Below are 16,459 nucleotides of genomic sequence, written 5' to 3'. Positions count from 1 at the left end.
TGATTTAAACATGGTAAAAACTGAGAATACTACATTACACAAGCTAAAAGCATGATCAAATTAGACAAAATATACTATAGAAAGAGGAGATTTTTTTTTGTTATGAATTTATTCATTTATTTAAAATGCGTTTAAAATGCGATTCATACATATGAGCACTTTTCAGGGTGAATCCTTATTAAAGGGATAGTTCACCCAAAATAAATGTGTTATTAATTTACTCACCCTAAAGCTATCCCAGGTGTATATGACTCTCTTCTTTCAGCCAAACACAATCTGAGTTATATAAAAAAATATCCTGGCTCTTCCGAGCTTTATAATGGGAGTGAATGGTAACTGAGATTTTGAAGGCCAAAAAAAGTGCATCCATCCATCATAAAAGTAATCCATACGGCTCCAGGGGGTTAATAAAGGCCTTCTGAAGCGAAGCTATGCTTTTTGTAAGAAAAACATCCATATTTCTAACTTTATAACCTATAATCACTGTCTTTCGGTATTGGCCGTGCACGAGTCGAGTTCCGGCGGAAGAATAAACTCTGCGATTCGTGATTTCAATCATCATACAGTAAAAAAACCCACACAACAAATCTTTTTCTTGGATTTAGGCAATTAATGTGGGTCATAGGCCTACTTTTCAGGTTGGAAAACCCGTAAATCCATATAAATATGAAAAACATCACATGCCTGAATATATTAGAATTTTTTTGTCTTGCACCCATGCATTTATTTAAGTTGTGGTAACATGTCCCCTGAATTTCTTTTCAGAGTGTTGACACATCTTCAAATTGACCTCAACAGTTCAGATGGAGTATCACAAACTAATAATGTGACTCAAACTGATCAATATGGGCACGCATGCGCAATTCTCAAAGTCTACCAGCTGAAAAGTCCCACCAAACTCCACCATTCTGACCAGCTTGGTGGTCAACCAAGAACAGCACACCACCTTAGACAGGTTTATGCTGGGGTTTTATGTTGTTTTTTTCCTCAGTCAAAAGCACTCTCACATAGTGGTTGTGAGAGCCTTTATCTGTAGGGATTTTTTTTTTTTATTATGCTGAGAGACTGCCGAACGCTATGAACTGTGTCTTATGTGGGTGTATTACCTGTGCTTGCGCCTCCATTCGAGCGTACTGCACCAGCATCGGCTCTCCGTGCTTCTGCATGAAGTCTCTCTGACAGCGCTCCGCCAGCGCCGGCTCATTGGGGAGAAAATTACTGGCCCAAACCTGGAGATAGAAACAGGAATAGCATGAAGACGTGAACCTGCGTGGGAAGTCTCGCTAATCAGACTCTAATAAAATAATGCTCCCTTCCGGCCATCAAAATAAGGCCTGTATTTAACGTTGTATTTTGCTAATTAATAGCGAAGCACAGAGTGCATGGAAACCGATCCAATTATATTTCGCAACTAGTGGAGTTGGTACTTGGCGATACAATTTCTCTTATCTTTAGCCTTGTAGAGATGATTTAGGGAATTGGAAAAGACACTTTAAAACATTCATCTTTCCAGGCGCCAAAGACTGTTAGTGCTGCCCAGAGAGAGTTCTGTCACATATCCAATACATCTTCAACAAAACAGGGTGGTAAGAGAGATTCTGTTTTTCCCGATACGTTTTCCTCACCACCAGAGCTCCCACAAGAGCTCTTCATTCACGAATCTTCATGAGGAAAGAAAACTCTGCCATTATTCGCTGCTGAGACAAATGTGATTTACTACATAGCGATTTAGAGTTTTTGGGAACTCAATTTCAGCAATTTAATCCAGTGCCACGCATGCCTCGGACGACTCTCTCAGGGGTCTTTACCGTGAATTTAGCACTGAATTGTTTGCAATTACATCAAAATCAGTCCTCCGTAATCACACAAAAATCTCCCCTCCAGCTATAAAAGTAACTAGAACTGCAAAGCCTGTATTTAATATGCCAGTGAAGCACAGGAACAGATCATACTTTGCAAATAGTGGAGTTAGGTACTTGGTGATAACATTTCTCCGGTTTTTAGCCTTGTAGAGATGTATGACATCCAAATATGTGTGGATGTGTGTTACGACCTGTGTTTAGCCTATTGTTTTCTATTGCTCTTCCTTGTTTTCTCTGATTTCTAATAGGTTGTCCAATGATGGGGGCGTACAAAAGCCATTGGTTGTCCAGTCGGGGCGTGGTCTTTATAAGGACGCTCCTGGCGCTCATCGAGGAGCTCATTGTTGGTTCGGTAGCACTTTGGTTGAGAGCTCCAGAATCCCTCCTCCGGCCGATGATCAAATTTGTATTGTATTGTGTGTATTAGAGACTTTAATTAGTTCAAGTGAACGTGCGTCTTGTGGTAACCTCTGAACCGTTCTCCTATGTCTAAACCATCCTAACAGTGTGGAGCGTAGGGGTGTCCTGCCTTGTTTATTTAGAAATTGTTTGATCTCTGTTTTTGGCAGGGAGTTGGTAAGCTAAATGTATTTTCTTGTGTTATTTGATTAGGTCATTAATTTTCCCCTCTTTTCTTTTTTATATTCGTTTTCTTTGTTATTTTGGCCTTTGGGACACCCTGAAGAGATGCTCTTTAATTCACTTGTTATTCCTTAAAAAATTTATTACTTGTTTTTGCTTAAATTTGTGTATTTGTGAGTGAGTGATGCATGCTGGGATTCCATTTCCACAACCCAACAATTATTTATTACGCCTCTTTAGTGTTTTTATATTCCCCTAGAGTCGGGGCGTAATAATGTGTGTATCTGTGCATTCTAAAACAGCAAAGCCACAACAGAAGTTTGTGAAGGTTCTCTTATAAGTTTTTAAGTTTGAATTTGCAGACTGTGGAGAAATAACCTGCTGAAACCCCCTCCCGTTTGGGGAGGATAAGAAGGTAATTGAGAGCATGTTGATGTATTGCACTGGTAACACTTCTCAAGTCTAGTTCAAATAAGTCAGAAAAACTGTAGGGTGCAACGGGGCTAAAGGCGCACCGGCGTAAAAGGCGCCTTCGATTTTATTTTCCTCTAAACCACTAGATGGCACAAAAATGTGCAGAAACATCCATTTTTCATGATGCACGTGGAAATTTGGCTGATCCTTGACGTGACCGCGGAAAGCAGCGCAATGTTGATTCTGCGCTAATTTGACTAATATTTGATGTTTTTTAAAATGTTGATTTAAGTAGCAAATGAGACTCGCTAAAATGATTGAATATATTTTGAGACAAAGGTCTTCTTAATGATTTTTTTTGGTTTTGTTCAAGGTAATTAAAGCAACAGTTTTCCAATAACGGAAGAATATGTATGCCTGCTGTCGGGGCAAGTCAAGCTGTCCTTTGAGTTTTCCGCGTACAAACGATCATCATTCAGACGGATCTGCAAAAACGACAAAAAACGCTGTATTCTGCTGCCAGGCCAGTAGATGGCGATGAAACACTATAGACTGAACACGTAATACGCATGTGCACGACGTCACCGTCTTCAGAGATTCGCGTTTTTGACGTTTGCACGGAGACCGTTTTCAAAAACGTGCACTTTGAAACCCGTTTATCAAAAGTTTACGTATTCAGGCAAAACGCTGTTGTCGTGTAAACGAACGGCCAAAACGCATAAAAAGTTTTACGTTTTTAGTTAAAAACAGTGTTGTGTAAACAGCCCCTCAGAGATATTCTGTCACATATGGAGGAGGCAAAGATACCAAAATAAAAGGATTTAAGTGCAGCAGTCTGGTGTTTAAGGCGAGACACTACAGGTGAATAGGGTAACATTTTTAACTAGCAGATATCACCATTAAACTTTCCCAGTTGATTACCTACATTAAGATGAGAAAAAAAATGTATTACAAGTTTTCTGTAATTTAATGTTTAAATATGCAAATTAGCCAATATATAATTAAATATGCACTAATTTGCATATATATATTAAAAAAACGAAATCTGAGTATTGGATAAAGCCAGGTTAAAAAAATGTTTTTCATTGTGTTCACATATTAGATGGGAAAAAAATTACAGAGGGATTTATGGATATCTACTTTTGCTATCCTGTAAATCAGAAAATACTGTCAATAGCCTTAAAAAAAAAGATTTTCGCCATGTTTTTTGGAATAAAATGTTGTATAAATCAGGCTAGGAATAATATATTTACAAATCCCTCTGTAAATGTCTTCATAATATAACTAGGTACAAGACTGGAAAGTTTGGTGTATATAGGTGCTACTGAAGTGGAGATTTCGGACTTGGAGTGTGAGAGAAAAGTCATTTTGAGAAAACGGGCTTTAAAGATTTATCATCAGCCAATGAGATTGCGCATTCAGCCCTTTTACTTTCACGATTGGTTGCTGATAAAAAGGAAATGACCATATTTGGATCCGACAGGATTGTACAGGAGAGAGAGAGCTTCCTAACGGTGTATGTGATGACAGGGAGCAGACAGAGATCGCGGAGCAGCATGTTGATTAAGAACGCCAACTTTTGTTGAATTTATGAGAAATCTACAGACACAAACAGACAAAGTGTAATATAATAAAGACCTAAATGTGTATTTCGGACTTTTTTTCACCACAAGTCTGAAAGAAGACATGTTATTGAAGACAAATATCCAAAAATCTCAAAATTGACCAGTAAAAAAAAACGATGTTTTTGCCTGCCGTGTCTCGCCTTAATAACAGAGAACAAAAATGACAAAATACTCAGATAACTCTCCGATTAGAGACACGGGAACAGAACAACCAAACTTCATAAGACGAGATCGGACCAAGAACTGAACAAAACACAGGTCTTAAATAACGGAGTGAACAAATCAAGCAAAACAACATCAGGTGCAGCTAATCAATCAGTAACCACGGAGACAAATGACAGGGAAAAAACAACTTAAAAAGGAAGAGAAAGGGTAAATAAATACAGTTGTAATAGATATGGGACGGATAATAAAAAGTGCTACATAATGTTGTTACTGCAATTAAAGAGTCTGACTACTGTTGGAAGACAAACACAGATAACACATCAGAACCCTGACATAATCGCCATATTTATAATGAAACCATCATATTTAATAATATGATATTAATCTTATCATATAAAACATATAATTTATTGTTACAACTGTAAATCGATTTGAAATTATTATGGGATCTCCTTCAGTGCTTTCAGAAACGTTACTTTTTAAAATAATTTAGTTTCTGGCGCGTTAAAATTATGAAAAAAATCTTAATTATTACAAACTCTGAACAGTATAGTGTGTAATTGGGTAATTGCACTTTACAGTAAAGTTCAATTCATTAACATTCATTAGGTATCAGAAACAAACAATGAACAAAATGTTTTATAACATTTATTAATCTACATCAATTTCATTGTTTGATCATGAATTCATGTTCGAACATAGTACAATAACTATATTCTCAAGTAATTTATTTACATTTAATTGAACTTTATTTGCCCAAAAATGTATTTGTATTTAACATTAACATTAATAAATGCTGTTAAAGTATTGTTTGTTGTCATTTCTTAATCTTATTTTCTTAATCTTACCAATTTAACCTTATTGTAATGAAAAATACTGTATAACAGCATCAAGGTTTTGCAAGTTCTTTGGCAGTCCATCCCAGATTTTATTCGCTCAGTCGTTGCAGCAATATGGCAATTATCTTCTAAAAGAGACAGAAAGAGAAAAGACACTTGAGCTTGTGAAATGTCAAGGTCACGGTCTCGTACTGCCTCTGCATGTTTAATCCAAACCTCCACTAGAAACATCATTTCCTTCAGCTGCGAGTACACCTGCCAACCCCAGCGTTACGCGCTCTCTCATCTGAGACCAAACTTAGACCCAATAAAAACTTCATTACCTCTGATTGCTGTGGTTATACTTAAACTTTTAGAAATGCTTCCAACAGCATTCACTTCACATTTAGAGATCTAATAAAAAGTCTATTTTCAACAGCCATGGGTAAAGTTTTCCAATAGATGCGTCTATTAACGTTCAAAAACACTATGAGCGTTTCATCATTGCAAACTCACCAACTGTTGTCAAGGATTTCTCAACATCGTAAACAAAACAGGATGAAACAGTCGGAAAGAACTTTTTTTTTTCACAATGACTCACGGAGCTACATGGAAATGAGTCTGTTATGATCTGTGGCCTACAAATGCCAGAATGAATTTGAGCATTTTGAGATGTGCGCGGTCATCGCTGACTAATGTGACAAGCTTAAAGCTCACAGTCAGTCAAAGAGAAGCTAATTCTAATTCTTGTGTACGTATCCATAATCCATCATAATCCACGAGGGAGCAGTTGTTATAATCAAGAGACAAATTTCTGTTTGCCTGCTGCCAAAAATAATTTTAAAAAGCAACTGTGAAAAGGAGCTCTCTTGCTAAATGATAAATTAGGCTCTCTGTGAGAACCGGGAACCGAGTTCTCCTGGGTTACTGATTGCAAATATAGAAGTATTTCCACAGTGTTTTTTAAAGCACGCTCTTCCTGCCTGTCTAATATGCACCTCTGAGAGATCGTTTGACCTCAGTTTTCTGGCGAATCATTGATTGGGGTCTTCAAGTCAAGCTCCACAGCTCTTAATGCACACGCGAGACTGCTCTGACCTCTCATCTTAAACACGGTTTTGACTGAAGACTCGCATCAAAAGACACGAATGGCTGAATACAACTCACCCCTGTTCTTCTGTAACACTATTAAAACTGCCGCACAACTACTGACAACTTTTCTTTGATGGATGACTTTTTATTTTACAAGTAAGAAATTCAAACCCAACAAGTAAGGCTGCATGATTTGTGAAATTTGTGATTTTGGGGATACAAAGTGTGATTGCGATTTGTTGAGCTTGTTTTGTAGGGCTGCACAATTTGGCCAAACGTTTGTGAATATATATTAGTGTGGCTATAATAATAATAATAATTTACATTATTATTATTATTATTAAATAAGAAAATAAAAATTAATAAATAAAAACAAAATACGAAAAATTACTATTGTAATATTTCACTGTGAATCGAGTATTTAAGAAATAATAACAACAACAACGTTTTACATTACAACTATAAAATAACAATATAAAAAATATTTTATTTATTTATTTGTTGTTGTTGTAAAATAAGAAAATGCAAATTACTACATAAAACAAAATAAGAAACATTACTATTGTAATATTTCAATGTAAATTGAGTATTTAAGAAAATGTAGAAATAATAATAATAATAATAAATTATAGTAATAATTATTTTACATTATAACTATAAAATTACAATTTTATATTATGATTAGTATTAATAATAAATGAGGAAAAAAAGAAAATAAGAAATATCACTATTGTAAAATTTCACTGTAAATGTAGCATTTAAGAAATAATCATATTTTTTACATTACAACTATAAAATAGCAATACTAATATTTATAGTTGTCTTTGTTTCTTCATTTTTTTTTTTTTTTTAACGTTAAACCATCAAACTTTTCTTTTGACAGAAAATGTCAGGAATCCCTTAAAGCTTCTTTAGCTGATGAGCACTTTGCAATTTTGTCTTTATTTCGATTAATCATGCAGCCCAACCAGCAAGAAATAAATCCTTGTGATTTCTCTTTAAGGTCATGTTAAGGTCATAAAACACTGTCAGTAAATATTTTAGAAATGTGTCATATCTCAGAGTAAACTAATCAATAAGATTAAACATGCATCACGAAAAGTGAGCAACAGAATTGAGGGTGAATAGTAAATGGATCCTGAGGTTGAATGTTGTATTTCCATATTTAACCTTCAATAATAATTTAATTTAAATCATTAAAATGAATAATATATAATTATATTTCATAATTTTATTTTATTATTTAGAATGACATTTATCCATGAGTCAATAAGAGCCAGAGGCGGACAGAGTACACAGCTTCATTACTTGAGTAAAAGTACAGATACCCCTTGCTAAATTTTACTCAAGTACAAGTAAAAGTACTACAGTCAGATGTCTACTTAAGTAAAAGTACTAAAGTATCAAGAGTACAAGAGTACATTTTCTAAATATTGCATTACTACTGCCACAGTGCTTACATTAGTAAACACAGCAAACACTTGAAGCGAAAACTATCATTAACTTGTTCAGAAAATTGAAATAGTCTGGCGAGGTGGGGCCATGCGATATTTTTTTTCCCAGGATGGTAGGGGAAGACTCATGAATATACATTAGGGAAGTCATCCCTGATTGGTCTGATGACCTACCCCTAACCCCACCCCTAATTATAGTGGAGTAAAGAGTACAATATTTGCCTCTCAAATGTACTCGAGTAAAGTCATGAGTACTCCCCAAAAATGATACTCGAGTAAAGTACAGATCCCTCAAAATTGTACTTAAGTACTGTACTCAAGTAAATGTACTCCGTTACTGTCCGGCTCTGATAAGAGCAGTAATGTGCACTAAGAAAGTAAATGGGGTCAATACTTAATTTCATCTGGATTTATAAAGTCTCAAAACATGCTATAGAGTTAAAACAAACACTTGGGGAGTGTTGAAATCCTCAGAAGAAACATTGAAAATGACTTGGATCACCAACACCCAACATCGCTGCTTTATTTAGGGATGTAGATGGTGTGTTTTCCCCCTGCAGTTCACTTTTATAACACAGTAAAAATTAAAGAACAGTTGAGGAAAAAAAAAAATCAAGGTTGTTCTTTTTAAAGGCCTCGGCAACGAGACCCGTTTCCAACAAACATCTGGAACCGAGCAGCACTTTGTTTGTCCGTGTTTATTCTGCTTTTCGAGACAGTGGGCCAGAATGTCTGAGCTTGCTTGCATTTCTGAAAATGATGGATTTTGAAAAGAAAATGAATCATTACTCGTGGGTCACATCTCCGATCACCTCATCATATTTAGGGTGATTTCTGCAGGGGCGCTCAGAAGTGGCCAGTGTCTGCATTAAAAGCAGATGAAAAGAGGAGGCTTAAAGAAGGCTGAAGGATTCAGTGTTTACAGAATATGAATCACTGTTGGACGGCTTTCAAAGATGTTTTTCCAAGTCGTGTTTCCCTGATATTGTGGGAAACTGTGGAGCAGAAGCACACCTGCTGTTCACCAATAATTAGGCAATTAAGATTTGCTTAGTGCAAAACTGTGTAACATCAAGCCTCATTTATGAAACATAAGCAGAGCAAATGTCTGTATAAATTGTTCGTAAAAATATGCTTATGTAAATCAGCGCCGCCGCTACTGAATCTAAAGCGCAAAACATTTATAGTGTGTAGACAGATTATATGAGACAGATCTTTTTAGTGTATCATAATGATACACAAAACAAATCTAATTCCAACCGAGTCTTATGAATATGAGTCTTCGTTTAAGGGAATAGCGACCCGATGTAATAGTTTCACTCATAGTTACCGCAAGCAGAAAACAAAAGAATAGGAAGTGTCATCAGCAAAACTTGAAATGACTCAAATGAGTCAAAATTAAATGACTCAAATGAGTCAAATATTATAGTGTCACTGTCAGTTAATGGTGGATATGGTGAAGAAGCTGTCAGTTGAAAATTATATCTTTCAGCTATATATGATTAAGATTGTGAATATAGGCCAGATGCTGAATACTGGGAAATGAGCTCTGATGAGGACAGTGATGATGCTCAAACTGAAAGGTAACAAAATATGCTTTATTTTATTCTTTTGTCATTGCTGTTTAAATATCAGGAGAGTTTTATTCTATTACGGTATAAGATCCATCCGTGTTGGATATAGATTCGGGTCACTGAAGACTCGAAAATTTAATAATGATTGGAAAAACATTTATGCATTTAAGGGTTAAAAAAGCATCTAAAAAAGACTGTTAAAAGTCCACAAAAAGTTTTGGAAATGGAATTGTTTTTTTTTTTTTTTGCAAAAACATTAATTGACCTGCATTAAACATGACAACTTAGAAACAGTGTTATATAATGTTATTTCTATATTTTTAATTCATATTTTGAAAAAAAAAAGTTCAAATTTAATATTCAGTTTTAATTTTGATATAGTTTAAGCTTTTTTTAATCTTTTTTTTCTTCATTTTTTTCAGCTTTACTTTTTTTATTTTCAATAATAACATTTTCTATTTATTTTTGTTTTAGTTGTACTACTTCAATTTGAACTTTTATTTCTATGGAAGCTTGTTTCCACCACTGAAAATCTAAATAAAAAAGGTTATTTAGTCTTTTTATATCGCAATTCTGATTTTTTTTCTTGCAACTGTGACTTTTTTTCTCAGAATTGCAAGATATCCACTGGCAGGTGCGACTTTTTTTCCTCAGAATTTTATATCTCGCAATTCTGAGAAAAAAAAAAAAGTCAGAATTGCAAGATATAAACTCACAATACTGAGAAATAAACTCGCAGTTGCAAGAAAATTTGCAACTACCTTTTATATTTTTTATTCAATGGCAGAAACAAGCTTCCATATATTTCGGGTATTGCCAAGGCAACATTTATAATGTTCTTAGTTTCTCATTCCAATATAATATTTGTTTTATTTCAATAAATGAAACTTTTCTTTCTTTTTTTTTTTTTTTACTAGTTTTAGTTAACAATGACAAGATTATGCTGAGAAAATAACAAATAACAGTTTAATAGAAGGTATTTTATGATTGGTAGACATGCTGCTCATTTGCATAACGTTCAACTGTGCTCATCTTTGTCACATGACTAATAGTCACTCACTACTAACATAAAACATATTACTGGCCATAAACATTTAAACGGCATACACTGTATATTTAATCAACTGTCGATCATGCACGTCATCTGTACTTCATGGTAATGACAAAAATATTTGGAATTGTGCAAATGTGAAAATAGAGTGAACCTGGTTTGTGTTCACATTACACATTATAAGTGAACCTAAAAGTGAGTGATTAAACGTAAGCCACACTCTGCATTACAGATTATAACAGAATACCATTCCTCTCATGTTTCATGAACAAGACCCGCTGAAGATAAAAGCCTTCTGGTCATTTTTTGGGGTTGTGAAACCCTGTCAGTGTGAGCGCACCTCAAGGAGGGGTGTTTGAGTACAGCAAGTCAACAGGTTCTCCAGCCCGAGGTGATGACTACTTTAAAAAGCCCTCTCGGTATCATCATTTTCATAATTGCCTTCACGCCGTCCACATGAAGGCCTTTAGTTATGTGTACTTAATGACAGCGCTATTCCCTCCGAGCTCCACGCAACCTTTGAGGCTAGGAAGGTTCACACAGGTAAGCACTTTGCTCAGAGAGCTATTGAAAATGAGGCCGGTGCGCTTATGCATTAAACATTAAGTCCCAGTAGACGGGCGAAAGAGAAAAACACTCGTTTAATCGAATCCATTTTCCCAAGAATTCCAATTAAATATCTAAAATGAAATAAAATCCTCTGCGTTCATGTGAAATCATAAAGCCCATCCCTCTCGCTCTCTCTCTCTCAAGTTCAAGTTGTTTATTGGCATGACATTTGGAATAAAGTATTGCCAAAGCATTTTAAATAAGTATATTTAAAGACAGAATGGAATTACACTACTAAAGTAATAACAATAAAAAACAAGATGAGGAACAGTAGATAATAGAAAAAACAGCAGATAATATATCTATCCTAATATTAATTATAAGTAATTACAATTATATACAATAAAGAATATGTAAAGTATAGCAAACGATTACAATGGATTAACCATGTTGTATGGTGTGTAAGGTTATTTATATATATATTGCAAGCTAGTTTGGATGCCATGAGCATATAGTGGAGTTTCTCTGAGTCATTTAGAGTAAAGAATGAAAAATTAGTGCTACAAATTGTGGAAAGAAATCCCCCTTGAAGTGGCATACATGAGACAGATGAGAAGAAAGTGTTACCCATCCTCTATTTGCTTCAAATCACAGTGTCTGCATGTAGTCTCTGTTCTCTTGATCTATCCAGGATTTATTTTATGTCTTCCTTTCTCTGTTTCTAAGTCATGGTCACTGAGTCGATATTTTGAAAGAATCTGTATTTATTTTAATCATTTATTTGATAAGTAATTTGTCAATTTGGTGGTTATTTTGCCAAGTTCTGTTTAAAGGTCCAATTCAATCTCTTCAATATTTTCTCATTTCATTAAACAATTTTTTTTTTTTTTTAAACATGGACCTTTATTTTCATTAAAAAGGCTTATTTCTGCTATTGCAGGCTCATTTTGTAAGCAATTAAAATGAGCAATAATCAAGCGCAAACTCTGTGCCTGTAAGATGGTACAGACGTACGTTCTCGGCCAGAATCGGTTCGAAGGCATGCATCTTTGGAAGCGGAGCCGCGCGCTTAAAAATATTGTGCACACCGCCACACAAAGGCCATGTCCCAAATGGCACCCTAAACACTCGCGGTCTTCCTACAAATCCGCACTTTCGTGACGTAACGCCACTTTGACTGTCAGGAAGAAGTCTGCAATGGAGCTCGAATCAGTGCGCATGAGCACCCTTCTTACAGTTAAAATTACAAATGGGACACCCTACTACACGGTCTTACCGGATACACGTACGCGGCAGCCAGTGTAAGTCCACAAGACCGTCAGTGCATGGAGTGTGCCATTTGGGACAGGGCCAAAATAGGGTCTCGCGCACTCAACGCGCACGACCGCCCACACCGCAATGACATCATTTTTGCCGCGCACACCTTCGCGCTCGTGTGGACGCGGCGAGTATAAACCAAGCTTAAGGGGTATAAGCCCAGTTCAGCCCTACAGGCAAAGTCCCTTTAAAGCAAGTCATTTCACTCGGCGGCCATCTTTGAAACCCTCTCGGACATCTATTTCAGTCATGAAAGTGCAGCTACTATCTTTTTGAATGGGAAAACATCAAAATATCCCAAACTGTTCGCCAAGCTTACGACTGAATTTCATATTTGAAATCACCAATGAAATTTGACAACAACTGTCTCATAAATGTTGTTTCTAAACGCTCGAATCACGACAGAAAACGGCATTTTCAGGCTGGATCAAGCTAATGCGCAGTGGAAGCGCGTCTGACTGTTTCTATGGGAACCGGAGCTTCTAGCGGCATGACTTTACCAATCGTCGATTGGCTCTGATTTAGAAGGCGGGACTTATTCCTCCATATTGAGCGTTGCACTTTCCCTATTCAAAACAAATGTGTGTTCTACAGTCTTTGCTACAGGCTTTGTTAGAAGTGCCTTTATTTACCCGTAGAATGTTTTTTTTTTACAAATTCCAGTTGTGTTCTTTCTATAAAATATCGATCCTATACAGAACTGGTTTACTGATCGCGAGACCTTTTATTTTGATTTGATGCCATAAAAATGCCTTCAAGCCTTCTCATGCAAGGCCTTTACAGCTAGACTAAAGCCCCCGATGCTAAGATCTCAGCCCCCAGGTAAGAATAGCTAGTCCTGTGTTCTAAGACTTCTCCTCCATATGTGAACTGGTAAATGTTTCCCTGAAACCTGGCCTTCACCATGACTCTGGTTTTGTCCAGGTTTACTGTCAGTGTCCATTCCTCGCAGTACTCTCTCTCTCTCTCTCTCTCTCTCTCTCTCTCTCTCTCTCTCTCTCTCTCTCTCTCTCTCTCTCTCTCTCTCTCTCTCTCTCTCTCTTTAGAGGTAATATTGTGCGAATCTGGCATGACTTTAAACAAACCCAGTCCGATTGGTCAGCGGTGTGTGTGCCGCTATACGTGCATCTCCTCAGTATTCCGGCTGCTGATTTGGATGTCAGGAGTGATAAAGGGGGACTCAGGAACGAGGGATGGACTAATCGCGCAGTCTTCACGCACCCGTCCCGGAGCCCCAGAGGCCGCGTTTATGAACCTCAGTGAAATAAAACGCCAGACAGCGGTCCATCACTCTCTAGAACAGTGAAGCAGAAAACGTAAAGAAACACGTCTCACAGTCAGTAAATATGCTAGCAGTGACAACATCAGAGACATTAAAAGGAAGCGCGGTGCTATGATTTTCAGGCCTGACCCGCAGGCGATATTTGGGGATGCCACAATTCTCCGGAGTTTGTATACGTCTCTTCTTAGCAGATGATTGACGTTTCTTGACGTACGCTTCCGCTATTTATTCCCTGCTTGTGTCGGAGCCCATGGAGAACGACAGATTGACTTGCTGTTTCGCAAAGCATCAGCCGGAGATCCAAGAGAACATCAATCACACCTCACTTCTGACCGGCAATATCTCTCTCCGTGCCATTTCTCTGCTATCGGTCCAGCTGTGTATGTATAGATAAGACGACATTATACACAACATGTGTTTATGCAGGGATAAACCAGAGAAGCCGTCACTGGAGTTGGTTTAGGAAATGGAGTTGGATCATCTTCATTTACTCTAATTTTACCAGAATTGTCCATCGAGACATGTTGTTTGCTGTGGCTCCTCAGAGTCAGATAAACTGTGTGAACTGTGCAGAGGATTTCAAATCCTCTGTGAAAATATCTCTCTTCTTGAGACGCATCTCACGCAAACAGAGTAAAAAAAAACATTAGTGGATTTTTCTACCAGTGAATGTAATCAATCAACCATGAGAACACTAATTTGGTTAGCAACCAGCCATCAAATTTGGGGAAATTGTATATTAGTATTTCTCAAAATGTGTTTCTGTTTTCACTTAAATCTACATCCTGTCTGTCAGAATTATTCATATCTGTATTTGGATAAAACAGTAAGTGGCGTGGCTTTAACCAGAAGTTTGTCAAATTACTTGAGAAGACCGTTTTAAATGCATCTATTGCCTTCGTAGTTATCATTTAACAATGATGCCCTGTAGAAGTCATAACATAATTGTTTTTTTATTATAATTATAACATTTATTTCAATATCTGCTAATTGTCAGAGCCAATAGCCTCATAGGAGATGCTTACAGATGTTGTATATATATAAATATATTCTAGTGCAAACAATAAAATGTTAAATAAAAGAAAAAAAGACTGTTGCACTATCATTATGTTTGGGGTCAGTAAGATTGTTTTAATTAATTTAAAGAAAATTATATTTTTAGTCAGCAAGGATGCATTAAAATGATCAAAAATGACAGTAAAGACATTTATAATGTTACAAAGGATTTCTATTTCAAATAAATGTATATGTATATATATTATTTTTATTTTATTTTTATTTTTATTTTTTATGCCCAATGATTTTCAACATTGATAATAATCATAAATGGGTTTTTATTTTTGCATCAAATCATCATATCAGAATGATTTCTGAAGGATCATGTGACACTGAAGACTGGAGTAATGATGCTGAAAAGCTTTGATCACAAGAATAAATTACATTTTAAAATATTTTCAAATAGAAAACGGTTATTCTAAATTGTAATAATATTGCACAATATTACTGTTTTTGCTGTATTTTGGATGAAATAAACTCATACTTAGTCAAGCATGTATTGTATATTATAATTTGATCTAATTCTCTGTCAATATAAGTCATCAGTACTTTAATATGGTGATGACAAAACATTTGTAATTATGCAAATGTAAAAAATAAAGTGAACTTGGTTTGTGTTCACATTACACATGATAAGTGAACTTGAGCGACTACACGTAAGCTAAACGTCCAAGCTGTAATTGGTTTAAAGGGGTTTGTAGTGGTGATATATGACTAATGCCGCGCTCACACTACACTTTGAGGACACAAAAGCTAAAAGGTCACGCCGTGACGAATCAATTTGCTTTACAGGGTTAAGAGTGCAATCACAAACCAAACAGAAAGCTTTAAGTGGACCAAAAAGTTCATTTAAACTGTCCCTGACCTTAAAAGATGCTTCAGATTTGTTTTAGGTCCATTAGCTATAGCAGGGTTTAAGGGTTTAAGTCCATTTTCCATATTTCCATATTTATTTCTCTTTTGTGGACGTGTTTGTGGACCAGATCCACTTGAATATTATCAAATAATAATTATAATGATGATGATAATTATATTGCACTCAGATAAACATAATAATCAATGAACTTTGCATTTAGACTGGTTAAAACGACTCCTGAAACTTACTAGCACAATGTTGTTGTTTTTGTGGAACTCCTAAACACTATATTAATTATAATTATTCTTATTGTTATTATTTATACTATATCTCACAAGAGTCTCGGTTTAGTTTGCTTTAAAGGGTCCAATTTCATTTAACCATTCACACATAAGCTAAAATTTACACGATCCCTAAAATGAGACAAAACGTCCCTGCGATAAAGTGTTTTGAATTTCACAAAACGGCATCAAGATAATCTCTCCGAGAGAACGACGAGTCTCTGTTTTCTGAGCTGATGTTTAGTGTTTGTTCAGGGGTGGGTGGTTACGGATGATATGAGAAAGCGTGGGACAGACAGAGAGAAAAAGACACAGATCACACAGCTCTCGCTCGCTCCCTCTCCGCAAATACTCTCATCCCGGAGAAGGTGGGCAGCCGGATACATGCGGCTTATCCATCTCTCCCAGGGCATGCTGGGTAAAGCTCAACTCCTGCCGGCTGACATAGACCTAAGCCCCACAGAGCTCCGGTCTCTCCGCG

At 36.2% G+C, this 16,459-nt stretch overlaps 1 protein-coding gene across 1 annotated transcript in view; it reads right to left on the bottom strand.

Annotated features, from left to right (window-relative positions):
- The window catches only part of galt (galactose-1-phosphate uridylyltransferase), a 119,910-nt gene that overhangs the window by 73,029 nt on the left and 30,422 nt on the right, over positions 1-16,459 (bottom strand). Inside the window, exon 7 of the mRNA XM_084400299.1 lies at positions 1,107-1,229. Coding sequence (XP_084256425.1) covers positions 1,107-1,229 — 123 coding nt within the window. The remainder of the gene's footprint in view (positions 1-1,106; positions 1,230-16,459) is intronic.

Source organism: Rutilus rutilus, assembly GCF_951802725.1.
Source record: "Rutilus rutilus genome assembly, chromosome: 25".
NCBI lineage: Eukaryota > Metazoa > Chordata > Actinopteri > Cypriniformes > Leuciscidae > Rutilus > Rutilus rutilus.
Note: the sequence above shows the minus strand (reverse complement) of the source record. Positions and strands in the feature narration are given on the sequence as shown.